Raw genomic sequence first — 20,163 nt, forward strand, 5'->3', positions numbered from 1 at the left:
AAAAAATAAAAACGAACGTGAACTTCACCATCTCTGCCTCTGCTTCCATTCGGTATACGTTTCCTAGGCTTCCTTTGTTCTGGAAGCGACTTCTTATCCGTGGCTTTCTCCAGGATATCATCCAGAGCTGGCCCAAACACATAATTCCCCTTGAAGGGAATCGCACAGAGTTTTGTTTTTGACGTAACGTCTCCTCCCCAAGACTTCAGCCACAGTGTTCTCGTGGCTGAGTTGGAGAGGACTGCCGACTTTGCTGCTACTCGTATGGATTCCGCGGAAGCATCGGCTAGGAACCCTCTTGCCTTTTGTAATAGTGGAAGAGAGTCAAGGATTTCTTCCCTGGAGGTTCCCTGAGTGAGGTGGTCTTCCAGTCTACGCAGCCAGCGGAATAGGGACCTGGCAACACATGTAGAGGCTATATTGGCCTTTAGCAGGGCTGTGGATGCATCCCAGGATTTCCTGAGCAGGCTCTCAGCTTCCGATCCATGGGATCCTTGAGCTGAGATGAATCTTCAAATGGAAGAGCCGTTTTCTTAGTCACCCTGGACACCTGCACATCCACTTTAGGGACTCCCCATAGGGAGCAATCTCCCTCTAAGGGAAACCGATTCCTCAGGTCTGAGGGAATACTAAGTCCTTTCTTGGGGAGGGCCCATTTCTGCAAAACCAGGTTTCGGATGTTTTCGTGAATGGGAAAACCCCTTTTGGTCTTTGGACTTTAGTCCCCCAAACATTTCATCCTGAATAGAGAATTCCACTTCCGCCTCCTCCAATCCCATGGTGCCCCTTACCATACTAACTAAATCCCCCATGTCCGCAGACGAGAAGTAGTATTTCTTGTTATCGGGTTTGGGGGCGGAAGTGGAACTCTCATTCTCCCATGCATCCTCTGAGTTAGAGGTATCAATTTCGCCCGAGTCCGAGTCAGATTCCACCGGGGCCGCTTTCCTTTTCCTAGCAGGAGGGGGCTGTGGTGTCGGGGCCTGGGCAACAGTCATCATAGAAGTTTGGACTTCTTGTTTGTTGAGGGTTTTTATACTGTCCAGTAGGGAGGGCTGCTCTGCATGTATTACGTCATCCGTGCAGGGCTGACATAGTTTCTTCCTATGTGTTGAGGGAAGTTTGGTACCACACACACACTTGCGGCTTGGTTTCTTTATGGGGTCAGGGGCCTTGTCTCCCTAAAAGAGAGAGAGAAGGCATGCTAAGTCACCTCAGAGACCACCCGGACAGAATAAAGGGGGACCCACCCCGCTACTTACAGTAGGAGGGTGAACGTTGGGCTCCGCAGAAGCAGATCGAGAAGGCTTATCACCGTCCATGGTCAGCCTGACACAGTCACCAGTGCAGAAATGGCCTTACCTGGACGCCCTCGACCAGGGTTTTAATAGTCGAGGTCCATCAGCGTGTTCTGTGCTCCTCGTCCCCTGGTCCACAGGTGGTGGTAATTTAGATCACCCCTCCTTGCGGCTGATTACGCAGCTGTCCGCGGTCGACCCGTTCTCCGCCCCTCCTGGGGTCGCTGGTTCCGCCCCTTTGGTCCCGGTTCGCCTTGGTGGCCGATCGGTGGGGGGCCCTGGATTAGCTCAGGCCCGAGACGCCGCCAGCCCCTATCGGCAGCCTCCATATTGGCCGCTTAAGCGCTCCACCGGAACGCTGGGATGGTGAACCGGAAGTTCGGCGCCGCGTCACTTCCGGAGCGGCCGTGGGGAGGAGGACGCCGGGGAGTTCACCGAGGACCCAGGCCGCACGTCGCTGCCTCGCTTTACCCTGCTGGGGGGGGGGGGGGCGCAGGAGAGGCGGGTCGGGGTCCCAAGTCACTACGCAGCGGAGACGGGAGCGGCCTGCCAGACGGAGGAGAGCGGGGCCCCCGACTGTCGGCCGCCCGGCTTCTAGGTAATTAGGAAAGTGCCTCCGGTCGCCGGCCACGGCAGCACTATCCGGACCTCTTTATGCCCTATAGGTGACAGGAAAAACACTGGAGGTAGTAGGAAGGGGAGGGTTATTTAACCTCTTGTGCATTTCCTGTCCCCCAATAGGGCGGGGAGACATCCTCCGATGCTGCTGTTGTGGAAGGTGACTAGAGAAATAGCAGCCCACAGCCGCCCTGAAATGGAACATCTATTAGATGGCGCTTCACCAACTGGAGGCAAGTGAGGTTTATATTTGTCGGGTTGATGTCACCTTTGTATTGTCTGGTGACCTCAAGCCCACGAATTAGTAATGGCGAGGTGTCTAAATAAGTTTCTGGGAACCTATCTAATATGAATGTAGACTTTAGTCTAAGAGAGGAATCACATTAGATAGGTTCCCAGCAACAAGAATCGCCTTATCTTGGCTGCCAGGTACACATGAATTGGCCAATTTACGCGCTAATTATTCTCAATTTTTCATATTTTCTGGTGCAGTAATGCAATTCAAATTTCATGTTTGCATGATATAGCGCTACAGAGTGCTGTTTTATTTGTTTATGGAAATGGCTATTCTTAGTAAGCACCTGTTCACACCTGATTTCTGTTTGGACGTGATGGCCAGTCTTTTGATATTTGACAGGAGAGATGGCTAGAAACCTAGGCAAAGAGCAGCACACAAAATTGAAAATTTGTCTGTTTTTGAGTACATGCAAATTGCAAAGCTTCTTGTTTTTACAAGCACTTTGCAATTTTAACCACTTATGACTATGTGAACAACTTTTTGGGGTATGCGCACATGTAGATTTTATTTTTTTTTCTACGAGGTTGAAAGACAAATTTTTCAAGTGGAAACAGCTTCAGGAAATGCTGTTTCTGTGCAGTTTTCTAGACTTTTCTTTGCTAGTGTTTTAACGTCAAAGGGGATGTCTGGCTTTAGGGTACAAATCTTCAGGAGACTGCAGGCTTGCGAATCCTCAGTGTGTGCCCTGGCTATTGTGAGTGTTATCCGGTGCCGGCGTCGGGAGCGGGTGGTCATGTGACTGCAAATATACATATTTCCGTTCACAATCCGAATAGAAGGGTCCAGGCTCACTCAATACACTTACATTAACCCCTTCATGACAGCCAATACGTATATTAACTGACCTGATATAAGGGAATATCATCCCCATACAGGTGACAATCCAGCAGCTGTCGGCTGTTCACTATATCTGACAACTTGCTGTATCACAAATGATCGGTGTTGGCACCATCCATATCTGTTTAACCCCTTAGTTGCTGCTGTCAAAAGTGACATCAAATAAATGGTTAATAGATTGTGGGGGCTTGCACTTTAATCCAATTGACACACCGAGATCATGATTATGTGGTCCTGATGTTTGCCATAGCAGTTCATGGCCAAATAGCGGCCTTAGAGTCTCCCGGATATAGTGGTCAGTTCAGAAGTTAGCGACATTTAGGTGGTAAACACTTTTTCATGACGACTATACCACTTTGCATTAATTCCTGAAAATCACCTGAAGGGTTAATAAACTACCTGACAGCAGTTTTCAATAAGTCAGGGGGTGCAGTTTTTTAAATGGTATCATGTTTGGGGTTTTCCAATATATAGCACCCCCAAAGTCACTTCAAACATGGATAGGTCCATCAAAAAAATAAATTTTGTAAATTTCCTTGAAAAAATGAAAAATTACTGCTACATTTTTAAACCTCCTGAAAGGCTATCAAAATAAATTAGCGTTTTAAAAATGGTGCTGATGTAAAGCAAGCATGAGGGAACTGTTATTTATTAATGTTTTTCTGTGGTATGACTATCTGGATTAAAGAAATCATTCAAAGTTTGAAAATTGCAATTTTTTTTAACATTTTTGTCAAGTTTCTTTTTTTATAAATAAACACAAAATAGATCAATCTAAATTTACCACTATCATAAATTATAATGTGCCACGAAAAAACAGTCTCAAAATCACTGGGATTTGTTGAAGTATTCCAGAGTTACCACATAAAGTGACATTGGTCAGAATTTAAAAAATTGGCCCGGTCACGAAGGGGTTTTAAACAGGCTGGACAAGTCTAGTCGGCAAGGACCACATGTATGAAAATAACATACTTGTGGTCACATGTACACCACTACCCGCGCCAATAATAGAGAATCTTCACATCGAACAGTGCACGCGTGGTGAGTATTTACAAGACTGCAATCACTCTGTGACTGCAGACTTGTACCCTAAGCACAGAATCACATAAACCTAAAGCTTTTTCTGTTAATGTCTTGGAAATGTTTGTCGTTTTCCAATTTACATAGAAATAGAGCAATATGACAGTCTGACTGCATCCCAAATAGTTAACCTCTCTCACCTAAAAAAAAAAAAAAAAAATTAACCTGAACAATCTTTGGGAATTGCCTTAAGAAAAAGTATCAAAAATCATAGCACAGATTGATTCAGTTACTACTGGTGGCCATGTCACATCATTCATGTGATCAATTCGACCATCGACATGCTAGATTACACATGGAAAAAAATACTATATCTCAATAAAATGCTTGTTGGCTTGCCCACCAATATTACAGCGAGAGCAGGTTAGAGGTGTATTGTTTTGAAGTGTTAGAAACATGGATTTTTGTGAGTACTCACCGTAAAATCCTTTTCTCCGAGACGCTCATTGGGGGACACAGAGACTGTGGGTGTGTGCTTCTGCCGTCTGGAGGCCGACACTAAGTGTACAAAAAAAGAGTTAGCTCCTCCTCCGCCGCATACACCCTCGCCCCTAGGCCGGGCGTAACTCAGTTTAGTGCATAAGCAGTAGGAGAACGCGCCTTAAACTCAGGCAAGAAACTATATGTCTGAAAAAGGGGACCACCCTAAACCTTGTACAAGGATTTGTAAAACTCAAAATAAGTAAAAGCCAACTGGCTGATAGGGTGGGTGCTGTGTCCCCCAATGAGCGTCTCGGAGAAAAGGATTTTACGGTGAGTACTCACAAAAATCCATGTTTCTCCTTCGTCTCATTGGGGGACACAGAGACTGTGGGACGTCCTAAAGCAGTCCTCTGGGCGGGATCTTAACTCACCCAATCCATGCTAATTTGCGCCCCTGATTAGAGGTGCGCAACTGCTGCCTGGAGGATCTTTCTTCCCAGGCTTGCATCCGAGGATGCCTGGGTATGTACGTTATAATGCTTGGCAAACGTATGTAAGCTGGACCAGGTAGCTGCTTTGCATACCTGCTCCGCTGAAGCCTGGTGTCGTAGTGCCCATGAGGCACCCACTGCCCGTGCCGAGTGAGCCTTGATCCCTGCCGGAACTGGCGTGCCACTGATTTGATAAGCTTCTTGAACCGTCAGGCGAACCCATCTGGCCAAAGTCGCTTTGGACGCAGCGAGCCCCTTCCGCCGTCCCTCTGGAACCACGAATAGAGAGTCTGTCTGGCGGAATGGCGCCGTCCTCGCCACATACCTCCTAAGAGCTCTTACCAGATCCAGAGTGTGCAAAGCCTTCTCTACCCTGTGCACCGGTGCCGGGCAAAACGAGGGTAAGACGATGTCTTCGTTGATATGAAAAGCAGACACAACCTTCGGCAAGAAGGGAGGAGCTGGCCTTAAAACTACCTTATCCTTATAAAAAGTTAGGAACGGTGGTTTACAAGATAAGGCCGCCAATTCCGAAACCCGCCTAATAGACGTTATGGCTACTAGAAAAACGACCTTTCTGGACAGGTAAGGTAAGGAGACCTCTTGCAATGGTTCGAAAGGGGCCTCCTGAAGGGCTCTGAGCACCAAATTCAGGTCCCATGATTCCGTCGGCGCCTTATAGGGGGGTACTAAATGTGCGACCCCCTGCATAAACGTCCTAACCTGCCAGACGGAAGCGACTTTTCGTTGGAAAAGTACCGACAGGGCCGAGATTTGCGTTCTGAGGGAACTCGGGGCCAACCCTGCGTCCAGCCCTGCTTGTAGAAAAGCCAGTACGTTGGGGATCGAAAAAACCAGAGGAGCCACTTCACGATCCCTACACCAACGGAAGAATACTTCCCAAGTCCGATGATACACCCTCGCCGAGGAAGGTTTTCGGGCACTCACCATCGTGGCCGCCACATCGCGTCTGAATCCTGCCTGTGTTAACAGCCAAGATTCAATGGCCACGCCGTCAAACACAGGGCCCCTAAGTTCGGATGGCAGATCGGCCCTTGGGACAGTAAGTCCGGCCGATCTGGAAGACGCCAGGGTACGTCCACCACTAGTTGGACCAGATCTGCGTACCAGGCCCGCCGGGGCCAGTCTGGGGCCAGCAGAATTGCTGGAACCTTCTCTCTCCTTATCTTCCTGATAACTCTTGGAAGCAGCGGCAGCGGGGGGAACAAGTACGGGAGACGAAACTGGCCCCACGGGAGCACCAGTGCGTCTGCTGCGATTGCCTGCGGATCGAGGGATCGAGCGACAAAGCTTAGTACCTTGGCATTCTCTCTGGATGCCATAAGGTCCACGTCTGGTGTCCCCCACCGTTGGCAGATCTGCTGAAAGATCTCGGGGTGCAGGGACCATTCCCCTGCCGCAACCCCCTGTCGGCTGAGAAAATCTGCCGCCCAGTTTTCGACTCCTGGAATGTGCACCGCTGAAATTACCACGCGGTTCTTCTCCGCCCAACGTAGTACCAGTCCGACCTCGCGCATGGCTGCCTGGCTGCGTGTGCCCCCCTGATGGTTGACATATGCTACTGCTGTAGCATTGTCCGTCTGGATGCGCACCGGCCGGTGTCTCAGGAAACACTGGAAATGTCGCAGGGCCAATCGTATTGCCCGTATCTCCAGAATGTTGATCGGGAGAATTACCTCCTGAACCGACCATCGCCCCTGGGCTATGTGACTCTGGAAAACTGCTCCCCAACCCTGCAGGCTTGCATCGGTCGTCACCACCAACCATTGTTCCGGGGGAAAAGGCTTCCCCTGGACCAGAGACGAGTCGCGAGTCCACCACCGGAGTGAACTCCGTACTAGCGGAGACAATTTGCACCGATGACTGAGAGACAGCAGCCTCCGGTCCCATGCTGTCAAGAGCGCATGCTGAAGCGGACGGAGATGGAACTGGGCAAACGGGATTGCTTCTATCGCCGCCACCATTCTTCCCAACACACTCATGCCATACCGGATGGATCTGGAGCCCGGCTGTAGAAGGTTCCGTATCCCTTGCTTGATTTTTTGCGCCTTGTCCTGAGGGAGGATCACCAGCCCCCGGGAGGTGTCGAAAATCATGCCCAGGAACACGATTTTTTGGGCTGGAAACAAGGACGACTTGCTCCAATTGATCAGCCAGCCCAGACGGGCCAGGGTATCCAGAGTAATATTGACATTGTCCTGGCACTCCTGAAACGACGGCCCCTTTACCAAAAGGTCGTCCAGGTAAGGAAACACCGTTATGCCCCGTGCATGCAGGATGGCCATAACCACCGCCATTATCTTTGTAAAGACTCTGGGGGCAGTGGCCAGACCAAAGGGCAGAGCCACGAATTGGAAGTGACGTCCTCCGATCGCAAATCGCAGGAACCTCTGGTGTGGGGGGAATATCGGAATATGCAGATATGCATCCTGCACATCGATTGAGGCCAGGAATTCCCCTGGATCCATGGCTGCAATGACCGAGCGGAGGGATTCCATCCGGAATCGCCTGACCCTGATGAATCTGTTTAGGATCTTTAGATCCAGAACCGGCCTCACAGTCCCGTCCTTTTTGAGGACCGAAAAAAGATTGGAGTAAAACCCCTGCGACTCTTCGCCCTGCGGCACTGGGGCGATAACTCCTTTGTGCTCTAGCGTCGTTACAGCCTGTAACAAACTCTCCGCCTGCGAATCTGTCTTGGAAAGTCGTGAACGGAAGAATCGCTGTGGTGGCCGTCCGACAAACTCTATCTTGTACCCGGACGATACAAGTTCTGCCACCCAAGTGTCGCGTGTCACTGCGACCCAAACGTGGCTGAACCTTAGTAGGCGTCCGCCCACCCTGTCGTCCGTAGGTACGGAGCGCCTCCAGTCATTTAGCTGGAGGCTTTTGGGGCTTGGCCCCCTTCGCTCTGGGTAAATGGCCTCGGCCTCTACCCAGCGGATTGGCCCTGTAAGAGACTTGTTTTTCCCTACTCTGGCCATCGTTTGCGGAGGAGTATGTCCTGGCCGGAGTCCCCCCCCAGGGGCTACGAAAGGGTCGAAAACGCCTTTGCGTTTGCCTGAATGCCGGGCAACTTCTCTGCTGCGGAAGGAAACTACTCTTCCCCCCAGTGGCTTCTGAGATAAGCCTATCCAGCTTCTCACCGAACAATCGATTGCCCTGAAAAGGCAATGAGGTCAAGGATTTTTTAGAGATAGAATCCGCTTTCCACAGCCTCAGCCATAATGCACGCCTAATGGCGATCGCATTCGCCGCTGCCACCGCCGAACACTCGGCCGCGTCCAGTGAGGCGCTGACAAGATAATCACTTGCCCCTGACATCTGATTTGCCACCTCTAAGACCTCCGCGGGCAGATCCCTGTCCTGGAGGGCCTTATACAGAGCTTCCCCCCACGAAACCATGGCTTTAGCCACCCAAGTCGCCGCAAAGGAGGGGGCCAGAGCCGACCCTGCTGCCTCATATACCGAGCGGGCAAGCCCGTCCATGAGGCGATCAGTTGGGTCCTTAATAGAGGAAACACTGGGTATTGACAATAGCGACCTAGATGCTAAACGTGACACGGGAGGGTCCACTACTGGCGACTCTACCCAAGCCTTATGGAGCTCAGGAGGAAACGGATACTTTGCCTGTAGCGCTTTTTGCATTGCAAAGCGCTTATCCGGGTGATCTCTATGTTTCTGGACTAGCTCCTCAAACTCCGGATGCGTGGCAAATCTTCTATGTGGTCGCCTGGATTTCTTAAAAGAGACCTTGTGACCTGAGGCTGTGGGCACATCGTCCTCGATCTCTAATGTCTGGTTGACTGCCTCAATGAGACTGTCCACCGAATCCTGGAACCCCAGACTTTCTAGATTCCAGGCTCCTTCCTCTTCTCCTTCATCCTGATCGCTCCCAGAGCTCAGTGACGGGGAACGGGATGCCCTAATACCCGCCGCCGAAGCCCCGGAGGGTCCGGCCGACGGGGAACGAACCCTCTTTATATGAGCTTGCCTGGTACTGGAGCGACCTCTAATGGTTGGAGGGTCCTGAGACGAGGACGAGCTCTCTTCCGCTGGCAGACCCCCCTCCCTGCTCCCGCCTGGGCCCTGAAGGGATTCAATTGCCCTCGTAAGGGACAGCATAGACTGCGATAAGGACACCGCCCATTCCGGGGGGTCCTGACCCCTTGGTTCAGAAACAGTGGGGGGCTCCTGGGCGCGCTCCGACTCACAGGCTTCACAATATTTACCCGCCTGTGCCTTTGGCAGCCTGACCCCACAGGACACGCAAACCGCGTAAAGGAAAGAGTGAGCTTTTCCTGTACAGAGCTTCCCCTTTGCAGACATACTTGCACAGGCTGAAGGCAGAGTAGAAGGAGGAGGAGGGTAACCTCTTCCCTGACAAGCAGCGTGGTTCTCCAAACGGAGTTACACTCACCCACCGGGCTGTCCTTGCGTGGATGCAATGTGTTAGGGCGGAAGTCTCTCCGGGATCTGCGCCTCTGACCTCCTGCCCTATATCGCGCGTCTCCACCATCGCCGCTGTCACCGCCGCGTCAGCGGGCGGGACTTCCGGCTACCACCGGAAGTCAGCGGGCGGGACTTCCGGCTACCACCGGAAGTCGGCGCGCGGCCTCGCGCGATACTCGCGCTCTGCAGTGGGGCCGCGGCCGCCGGCGGGCTTCCGGCCGCGATACACGCGGCGTGCGGAGCCCGGGTCACCCACTGGGCTGTCCTGCAACGCCCTGGCTACCGCTACCCACCAGCGCCAACTTGCGGTGCGCTCCAGGAGCGGATCCCCCATATACCAAACAGGTGAGCAGGGCCATCCGCCGTGCAGGCGCGGGGGGGGGAGGGGGGGAGGGGGGGGGGGGGGGCTCTGTCGGTCTTACCCGCGGCCTCTTCCCCCTGTACGCTCTCACCTGCGCCTCCGATTCAACCCCCTGGACTCACTACCAAGGGGTGGACGGGTCCTCCATACACTGCTGTTGTAGGAGAGTAGCAACGCGGAGTCTGACCCCTGGTTCTGCTCACACGTGCTCCTGATGAAGTTGTGGGGAAACCGAGTCCTCTAATCAGGACGCGTTGCCCCTCTTTCGTTAAAAAAAAAAAAAAAAAAATAGATGTCTGGAAAAAAGTCCCAGATGTGTCCCTCGGTGCGGGAGAGGACACGTGGAGGGTTACTCACACGTGGTCGCCCGTTGGTGATTTGGGGAGATCGGATCCTCTCTATAGGAACCGTCGCCCCTATCTTATCTTCATAGAAAAAAGGGAGGAAAAAAAAAAAAAAATCTAGTCTGGAATTCCAGACTGCGTGTGCCTCCATCAGACACTAAGCAAAAAACTGAGTTACGCCCGGCCTAGGGGCGAGGGTGTATGCGGCGGAGGAGGAGCTAACTCTTTTTTTGTACACTTAGTGTCGGCCTCCAGACGGCAGAAGCACACACCCACAGTCTCTGTGTCCCCCAATGAGACGAAGGAGAAAACATCTGGACTGTATCGCTGGAGCAGGCAGTGGGACATCGTCGTCGGTTTTAAAAATGTTTTTTCCAACAGGATTCTAGCAGAAGGCAAAATTTGTGAACTAATGTAGCATGGATTGCACTGGAAGTGAGAACACTGATAAACCAATATCCATCACAACCACATGTAACGTTTACATGTAATTTCAAGAAAAAAAACGAGGCCACACGTTCAGACTTCAGAAATGTTAACAGCTCCCATTCATCTAATTACACGGTTTATGTCAGAACTATATGAGCATGAAGAATCTTCCTGAAAAAGCACAATCCAATGTTCAAGAAATGTTAAACTGGTCAATTACCAACATTTTGGGCATGACAGGAAGATATATATACAGAACCTTAATAGGCAGTGACATTTTAAATAGAAGAAAGCAAAGCAACCTTTCGCTCCAAGGTAAAGGTGGACATTCTTATCACGTGCTGCATGAAAATGCTACTCAACATTATTATTGATTTCTCACACTGACAACATCAATATTCCTGGAATTGCATAATAAATTTGAAATGGAACTCTTAGGCTATGTGCCCACGTTGCGTGTTAATATGCACAGTGAAAACCGGACTCCTTCCCAGAAATCGCGCAGTTTTTTCCGCGATTTTCTCAAGCACTTTCCAAGCGATTTGAAGCATCGCTTGGAAAGTGATTGACAGGTTGGTCACACTCGTCAAACATAGTGTTTGACAAGTGTGAGCAGCTGTTTACTATTGAGGCCGCCTATGCGGCCTCAATAGTAAAAGATAAAATGTTAAAAATGATAAAAAAAATTAAAATTTGGGGTATATTTACCTTCCGAAGTCCCGCACTGCCATCCCGGGCCTCAGCGTTCCCAGTAATGCCTTGCGAGACCTGTGATGACGTTGGTCTCGCGTTACTATAGCGATCTCGCGAGACCGCTAGAGTCACGCGAGACTACGTCATCACAGGACCTTGCCGCAAGGCATTACTAAGAATGCTTAGGCCGGGAATGCAGCGCGGGACGTCGGAAGGTAAATATACCCCGATTTTTTATTTTTTATTCTTTTTTTTTTACAGGGGTATGGTACCCAGGGCCTGGAGGACAGTCTCCTCTCCTCCACACCGTGGGTACCAACCGCACATGAGACGCTTAACTTCCCGCATGGTGGGCATAGCCACATGCAGGAAGTAAGCGATTCTCATGCATTCCTATGGGTGCGGAATCGCGGCAATTCTTTGCGATTCCGCACAAAAGAATGATCATGCTGCGATTTTTTCCGCGATGCGTTTCCGCCACGGAAAAAAGCGCAGCATTAGCACAGCATGTGCGGAATGCCATAGGAATGCATGGGGGGCGTCATGTACAAGATTTTTAAACGTTTTTGCTCCGAAAATCGTGGCAAAAACGCTTAAAAATTGCATCGTGGGCACACAGCCTTAAAGAGACAGAAAAAATTATTATCCTGATAGCAGCCAAGTGGCGTACAGTTCCTGGACCATAAGCACACACACAGTTGAAACCAAAAGTTTACAAACAGTATATAAAAAGACATATCTGCATGTTTTTCTCAATATCTGACATGAAATCAGAATAATCCTTTCCCGTTTTAGGCCAATTAGAATTACCATAATTATTAATATTTGCCAAATGCCAGTCGAGCGAATGTTTTTTTTCATTACTTACTGCAAAGTCAAAAGTTTACATACACTAAGATTACTATGCCTTTAAACAATTCTGGAATGCACATATCATGATGTCATGTATTTGGAAGCTTTTTTGGCAACATCTGAGTTACTTAGAGACATACCTGTGGACGTACTTTAATGCAAACCTGAAACACACTGCTTCTTTTTGTAGCATCATGGGAAAGTCTCAAGAAATCAGCAAAGATATCAGGAAGAGAGTTGTGGACTTGCACAAGCCTGGCTCATCCTTGGGTACAATTTCAAGATAGCTGAAGGTGCCTTGTTATATGCAAGTACAATCAAGATGGGAATGTTCAGCCATAATACCGCTCAGGAAAAGAGACAGGTTCTGAGTCCCAGAAATTAACATGCTTTAGTCTGACATGTGCATATCAACCCAAGAACAAAAGCAAAAGACCTTGTGAAGATGATGGCAGAAGCTGGTAAGATTGTGTCAATATCAACATGGGTGGAAAGGCCACTCTGCCAGGAAGAAGCCATTACTCCAAAAGAAACATAAAAAAGCTGGAATAATGTTTGCAAATGCACACAGGAACACAGACCTTAATTTTTGAAGACGTGTCCTGTGGTCCGATGAAACTAAAATTGAAGTTCTTGGGCATAATGACCATCGTTACGTTTGGAGGAAACAGGGAGAAGCTTGGAAGACTAAGAACACCATCCCAACTGTGAAACACGCGGGTGGCAGCACTATGTTGTAGGGTTGTTTTGCTGCAGGAGGGACTGGTGGACTTCACAAAATAGATGGCATCTTGAGAAAAGAAGATTATGTGGCAATACTGAAGCAACATCTCAAGACATCAGCCAGGAAGTTAAAGCTTTGGTGGAAATGGGTCTTCCAAATGGACAATGACCAGAAGCATACTGCCAAAATGGTAACAAAGTGGCTTAAAGATAACAAAGTCAATGTTTTGGAGTGGCCATCACAAAGTCCTGATCTCAATCCTATTGAAAACTTATATACAAAGCTGAAAAGGCAGGTGCGAGCAAGGCGACCCTCAAACTTACATCAGTTACACCAGTTTTATCAGGAAGAATGAGCCCAAATTCAGATCAAACTATTATAGGAATTATTAAGGAAGCGTGTGGAAGGATATCCCAAACGTATGACCCAAGTCATTCAGTTAAAGCTTAATGGTACCAAATACTAATGAAATGTATGTTAACTTTTGACTTTGCAGTAATAAAAATGGCTAAAACATTCTCTCTCTCTTATTCTGGCATTTAGCAAATATTAATAAATATAGTAATCCTAATTGACCTAAAACGGGAAAGGCTTATTCTGATTTCATGTCAGATATTGAGAAAAACATGTATGTGTCTTTTTATATAGTGTATGGAAACTTCTGGTTTCAACTGTATATTTAAAAAATGTATATATGTGTTCCCCAAAACAATGGGTAAAACTAATGCAATGTCCTCCGCATCAAACACCTCACACAGACATATGAGTGAGAAACAAAAATGTTATGATGGATTAGAAGCGGAAAGGCAAAAATGTAAATAAAAAAAAAGGGTGACCATTTAAGGCCCTTTAAGGGCTTGTGGTGTAATGATCACTGTGCCCGCTAGGGGGCGCTGTGTGGATGTCCCAAGAGAGAGGATGAGTGGCAGAATATGGAAGAACGGTTATGTATCTCAAGGTGGGTGTCCTTGAGATGGAGACTTATGTGTTGTTTCAATGTGTAAGGGAGAAGTTTCCAGGTAACTAGAGAGATGGGCGGACCTGGTTACCTACAAACCCACCAGGGGGTGTGTTTAAAGCACGGTTGTAAAGAGTGTGTAAAGGCTTGAAGGACCTGTGATGAGGTCAGATTCATGTGACCGGTGGGCGTGGCTATGAACCATATAATGTGGCCAGGGTAGGTCACATGGGGTGAATGCTTGGACCCGGTTGGTCCAGTGTGGAAGGTCCCGCTGAGATGGGGCTCCCTGCCTGACAGTACGTGTGGACGCTGTGAGTAATGGCTGCAAGTGCCTGAGAGTTCCCTGGAGGGAATGAATGTCTGCAGTATGGAGAAGCAGCCATGAGAGAACCCTGATGGGGTGAGATATAACTGTGAGGCTGAAAAGCCTGTCTTTTGGACATTGCTAACAGAGTGAAGCTCTGTCATGGACACTATGCCGTTTATATGATCTTTAAGTTGCTGGTCATAGTTTATGATGCCTAATAAACCACATGGACTGTTATGATTTGATGGAAAACCCATGCCGGATCTGTTTTTTGTGGCTGCAAGCGAGTGATCCCCTATTTAAATGACAGCGCTACCTCACAGGCTGGTTATTAAATGGAATCTCTCACCCGGTTGTTGTTATCCTATCTTAGAACAACATATTGTGGGGACAGAGACCTTGATTCCAGCAATTTATCATTACTGGCTGCTTGCTACAATTTTGATAAAATCACTGTTTTATGTGCTGCAGATCTAGCCGTTCTCTGAATGCTGAAATCTGCATAACACTGCCCACACCACTAATTGGCAGCTTGCCGCTTATGCACAGTATATGGAGAGCATGAAGATTGAGGACTAAATGGTAGCACGTTTACTAGTCCTCTATTGATAATCTGCTGATAAAACAGTCATTTTATCAAAACTTTGCTAAGCAGTCTAGTAAGTGCCATACTGCAGAATCAGGGTCTCTGTCTCTACATTATGATGCTCTAAAGGGCATGTCACACTAAGAGATATCGCTAGCAATATCGCTATAACTAGTGACGTTATAGCGATATTGCTAGCGATATCTCTGTGTCTGATACTTACCAGCGACCCGCTCCCCCGCTGGTTATCGCTGATCGCGCGAGAACGTTCAGGACTGTTTCTCGTCGTCAGCTTCCTGTGGCGCTTCCTGCTGTGAGGACGAGCGACGCGTGGAGCCGGGCGGGAGGACGCAGGATCGCCTGGTGTGACAGGTAAGTAGCGATCCCCGTCCCCAGCGATGTCGCTAGTGAGATCTGCCTATGTGGCAGCTCACTAGCGACCACTTAGCGATGTACCAGCGATCCTGACTGCGTCATATCGCTGGTCGGGATCGCTGGTACATCGCTAAGTGTGACAGTACCTTTAGAGTACGTAGCAAAAACCTGGTGAAAAATTCCCTTTAAATATAGAGTCAAATAAATACAACTAGGATGAACCGCTGCTGGATATTCAAAGAAACATTAAATATCTTTTCCATCTACCCTGGCTTTTCACGTTTGCTGCAGAACTGCTGTGGCTTTGACACAATGCATTTCATATTGAGAAATCTACTAGAGAGAACTGACATGCTGTGGATCCTGCAGATTCTTAATTTGTACGCGCAAGCACTTTCCCAGGACAAGCTACACTTAATGCAAGGATATATAATAGGCTAAATGTATAAAGAAAGATGTAACGAAAACATAGAGAAGATACTTACGTTTTGGCAGTGACATCTATATACTGTCCAGGTCTGAAATGTGCGGCATAAAGAGGAGTACCTAATATAAAATATACAAAACCTTTAAAACAATTACTGGAATGCTGATCAAGAAAAACTGGATAACTTATCAAGACTGGCATAAAGTGTTTCAATTGCTTAATCCAATCAATCACGCTGGAGCTTTAATTTATAAGAGGGGCCTCTGAAAAATAACAGCTGAAATCTGATTTATTCTCATGCAACTGCCTCATTTTGGTTTCAGAATGGAAACATCTTCCCGTGTATTATATTGAAAGGGAAAGAATTTAACTATGCATAAATTAACTGAAATAAGTGTTCTCTTGCTTGCTTAGGCCTCTTTCACACTTCAGTTTTTTGCCATCAGTCAAAATCCGCCAAAATTTGAAAATGGCGGATCCGCTTTTTCTTGTTGCGGATCCGCCATTTTCCCCATTGGGATACATTAGTGGCGGATTTTGACGGATGGTCGTCTGTGGCGTCCGATATTCGGCGGATCCGCAAAATTCTTTGCGGATTCTGTCTGAGGAGGACGGAGCTTGTAACGTTTTTTTTCGCCGTCAAAATGGCGGATCCGCCGTAATCCGTCATGCAGTAGAATGGCCGCCTATGGGCGGCGGATCCGCCGGGATCCGCGATTTTGCGGAATCCGCCGGCAGGATCCGCAAAATCACACTGGGCATGCCCAGAAAAAAGATACTTTTCCAGACAGTCCCAAAACTATATAAGGTGGGCTAATTGGGCCCAGACATGCAGTAGCAGTCAGCCAGAAAGCCTGCCAGAGGACACCCACCAAGCCTGCCAGAGGACACCCACCAAGCCTGCCAGAGGACACCCACCAAGCCTCTGCCAGAGGACACCCACCAAGCCTCTGCCAGAGGACACCCACCAAGCCTCTGCCAGAGGACACCCACCAAGCCTCTGCCAGAGGACACCCACCAAGCCTCTGCCAGAGGACACCCACCAAGCCTCTGCCAGAGGACACCCACCAAGCCTCTGCCAGAGGACACCCACCAAGCCTGCCAGTTCCAGCTCACCTACAAGTGTGAGTATACCTATTTATGACATTTCTGTGTGTGTGTGTGTGTGTGTGTGTGTATGGCCTGCGAGTGTTGCATGTCTGTTTTTTTTTTTTCATACTTTTTTTTTCTGTTGCTTGTGTACTGCATTTTATTTTCATACAACTGTAATTATATTGTATTTTTTATGTTGTGATTGAGTGGTGTATGGTATGTGGTGTAATTGGGCCCAGACAATCCGGCACCAGCAACACTGAAGACACCAAGCAAGATATCTGACTGCAGCCTGATAGAAGATTGAACTAGAGCTATAAAACCTGCCTGCCCAGCTGCAAGTCTACCACCTGCAAGACCCCTGGAGCGTGTGTGCGTGTGTGTGTGTGTGTGTGTGTGTGTGTGTGTGTGTGTGTGTGTGTGTGTGTGTGTGTAATGCATTTTTTATTTTTTTTTTCCATCTTTTTTTTTTTCTGTTGCATGTGTACTGCATTTTATTTTCATACAACTGTAATATTGTATTTCTTGCTGTGATTGTGAGGTGTAAGGCCGGTTTCATATTTGCACTTTATAGCGCAGCGATGACCCGCACACGGCCGCCGCTAATCCCCGTCCCATCCGGTCATCGCCGCCTACTAGCGCACATGGACGCTTGGGATCTGCGCACCCTATCTTTAGTATGGGGTGCGCAGATGGTGCGCTGGCAGGATTTTACAGTGTGCTGTGCACTTTTGAAGGTGTGCCCTTGTGCGCCAAATGCAGCATGTTGCATTTTGTCGCGCATGGCACACCTTCAAAAGTGCGCAGCACACAGTAAAATCCTGCCAGCGCACCATCTGCGCACCCCATACTAAACATAGGGTGCGCAGATCCCAAGCGTCCATGTGTGCTAGTAGGCGGTGATGACCGGATGGGGTGGTGATTAGCGGCGGCCGTGTGCAGGTCATCGCTGCGCTATAAAGTGCAAATGTGAAACTGACCTAACTGGTATTGTATGTGGTGTAATTGGGCCCGGACATCTGGCAACAGCCACACTGAAGACACCGAACCAGACATCAAACACCAGCCTGACTACCAAACTCAGCTGCAAATCTTCCACCTGCAAGACCGTGTGTGTGTGTGTGTGTGTGTGTGTGTGTGGCCTGGCTGTGTGTTATGCATGTTTGTGTGGGTTTTTCTAAATAATTTAATTTGTTTTCTTTTGTATGTTTATTAGATTTTATTTTCAGATTTGCAATTGTGGTGTTATTAATGTATCTGTTGTAAATTGGTGTTTTTTTATTTTTCATTTATTGTGGTATTTAAAATAAAGAGCAGAGTAGCTCCTATTTGTTGGAAAAAAAAATAATAATAACAAAAAAATATAATAAACTGTTTTGAAAAAATCTCCTTTGTATCATTTAAAAAAAAAATGTAAAATTAAGTTACCATAAAGGTACATTAAATTTTTGGTATACAAGTGTGGTTAAAAGTGAGAGATTGCAACATGAAAATAATCTGGGTATACACAGCTGAGTTTTTCAGGGAATTCAAAAACATGCAAACACAGTGTGGGTATACACAGAAATTAAACACCTTCAATCACTGGTTACACTCTCGGTGAGAGTTTGAGGGAATGCAAACACTGGTATACACAGCAATTACACACCTTCAATCACTGGTTACACTCTCGGTGAGAGTTTGAGGGAATGCAAACACTGGTATACACAGCAATTACACACCTTCAATCACTGGTTACACTTGGTTACACTTTTTCAGGGAATTCACATGCAAAAAAAAGTGGGTTTACACAAAATATTACACACCTTCAATCACTGTGGTTACACTCGGTGAGAGATAAGGAAATGTAGACATGCAAACACTTAAAATACTGAATATTTTTTTTTTTTTAAAACTTTCATATCATTTTCTTAATACTTGCAGATCACTTAATAATGAAGCGCCACCAGAAAAGCAGCAGACACGGCCAGCCAGACCGCAGAAGGGATGGTGAAAGAGAGCGCAGCAGAGACGACCGGCGAGAGCGCAGCAGAGATGACCGGGTCAGGCCGCAGCAGAGATGAACACCCAGGCCGCGGCAGAGTACAGGCAACGATTAGCTTCCCTGTAAGTATAAAGGCCTGAAAGCTTATTATGATCCTTTGTATAGTAGCTTAACAATTGTCTTTATACTTGCAGATCACTTCAGCAAGCACCACCAGCCAGGCCGCAGCGGAGACGGTCGGCCAGGCCGCAGCGGAGACGGTCGGCCAGGCCGCAGCGGAGACGGTCGGACAGGCCGCAGCGGAGACGGTCGGACAGGCCGCAGCGGAGACGGTCGGACAGGCCGCAGCGGAGACGGTCGGACAGGCCGCAGCGGAGACGGTCGGACAGGCCGCAGCGGAGACGGTCGCACAGGCCGCAGCGGAGACGGTCGCACAGGCCGCAGCAGAGACGGCCAGCCAACCTTTATTTTCCCTGTAAGTATAAAGGCCTGAAAGCTTATTATGATCCTTTGCATAGTAGCTTAACAAGTGTCTTTATACTTGCAGATCACTTCAGGAAGCACCGCAGCTGCCCCAAACCATAATGTCTTCTCCTGAAAGCTCCCCCTCACATCATCAGCGAGCTGAGGTAAAAATTTTTTTTTTTTTTTATTTAAAATATTTTTTTTTGTTTGTTAAAAACACTATCCATGTATTATGTTTTAACAGGAAGATGATTCAGAGGAGCTTCCAGGAGGAGACGTGCAGGGTGGAGAGACACAAGGAGGGGGTGCGCAGAGTGTAAGTTTAGCACATACACAGATACATAATGCTACACCCAACACAAACATTCATCACAGTGCACATACAATAACTACGCATCCATCCAAACAAATTTTTTTTTTTGTTTACCACAGTCTTCAGAGTCCGGTGCCCGCACTAGAGTGACTCCCAGGACATCCCAGGGTCGTCAAGGTGATGCATCTGTTGGTCGGCAAAAGGTAAGTAACCCTATTTGGATAATTGTTTAAATGAACATCATGTGTTTAAATAGAATGTAATTTTTTTTTCCTTTGTTTTGTTTTTTATCTTCACAGGTTTCACAGCGTGCTCCCCGGAGATATATGGAGGAGGGTATCATGATTGATACTGACGAACTCATCCGTGAGGTGGAAAACCGGGAGCCGCTGTGGAACACGGCAAACCGTCTACACGCCGACCAACCAACCACCCGACGGCTCTGGGATGAGGTCTGTTCTTCAGTTATTGAGAACTGGGAGGAACTCAATGCGAGGGCCAGGGATTTTGTGCGTAAGTATTACAACTTCAGTAACTTATATTCCAGCATGTGAAGTGTCGAATACTAAACCCCTTTTTTTTTTTTTGCTTCACAGGTGACAGGCTTATCACACGGTGGCGGTCGCTCCGGGATCGCTTCAAGAGGGACTACAACAAAGAGATGCAGACCCCGAGTGGATCGGGAGGACGCCGAGGACCCCAGTACAAAAACTACAAAGCCCTGGCGTTCCT

At 48.1% G+C, this 20,163-nt stretch overlaps 1 protein-coding gene across 1 annotated transcript in view; it reads right to left on the bottom strand.

Moving 5' to 3' along the window:
- MRPL3 (mitochondrial ribosomal protein L3) overlaps window positions 1–20,163 on the bottom strand; it is a 153,226-nt gene that overhangs the window by 64,401 nt on the left and 68,662 nt on the right. Inside the window, exon 6 of the mRNA XM_073569428.1 lies at window positions 15,636–15,696. Within this exon, the coding sequence (XP_073425529.1) occupies window positions 15,636–15,696 (61 nt within the window). The remainder of the gene's footprint in view (window positions 1–15,635; window positions 15,697–20,163) is intronic.

Source organism: Dendrobates tinctorius, unplaced genomic scaffold, assembly GCF_039654945.1.
Source record: "Dendrobates tinctorius isolate UK_male_01 unplaced genomic scaffold, ASM3965494v1 ptg000005l, whole genome shotgun sequence".
In the NCBI taxonomy this organism is placed as follows: domain Eukaryota; kingdom Metazoa; phylum Chordata; class Amphibia; order Anura; family Dendrobatidae; genus Dendrobates; species Dendrobates tinctorius.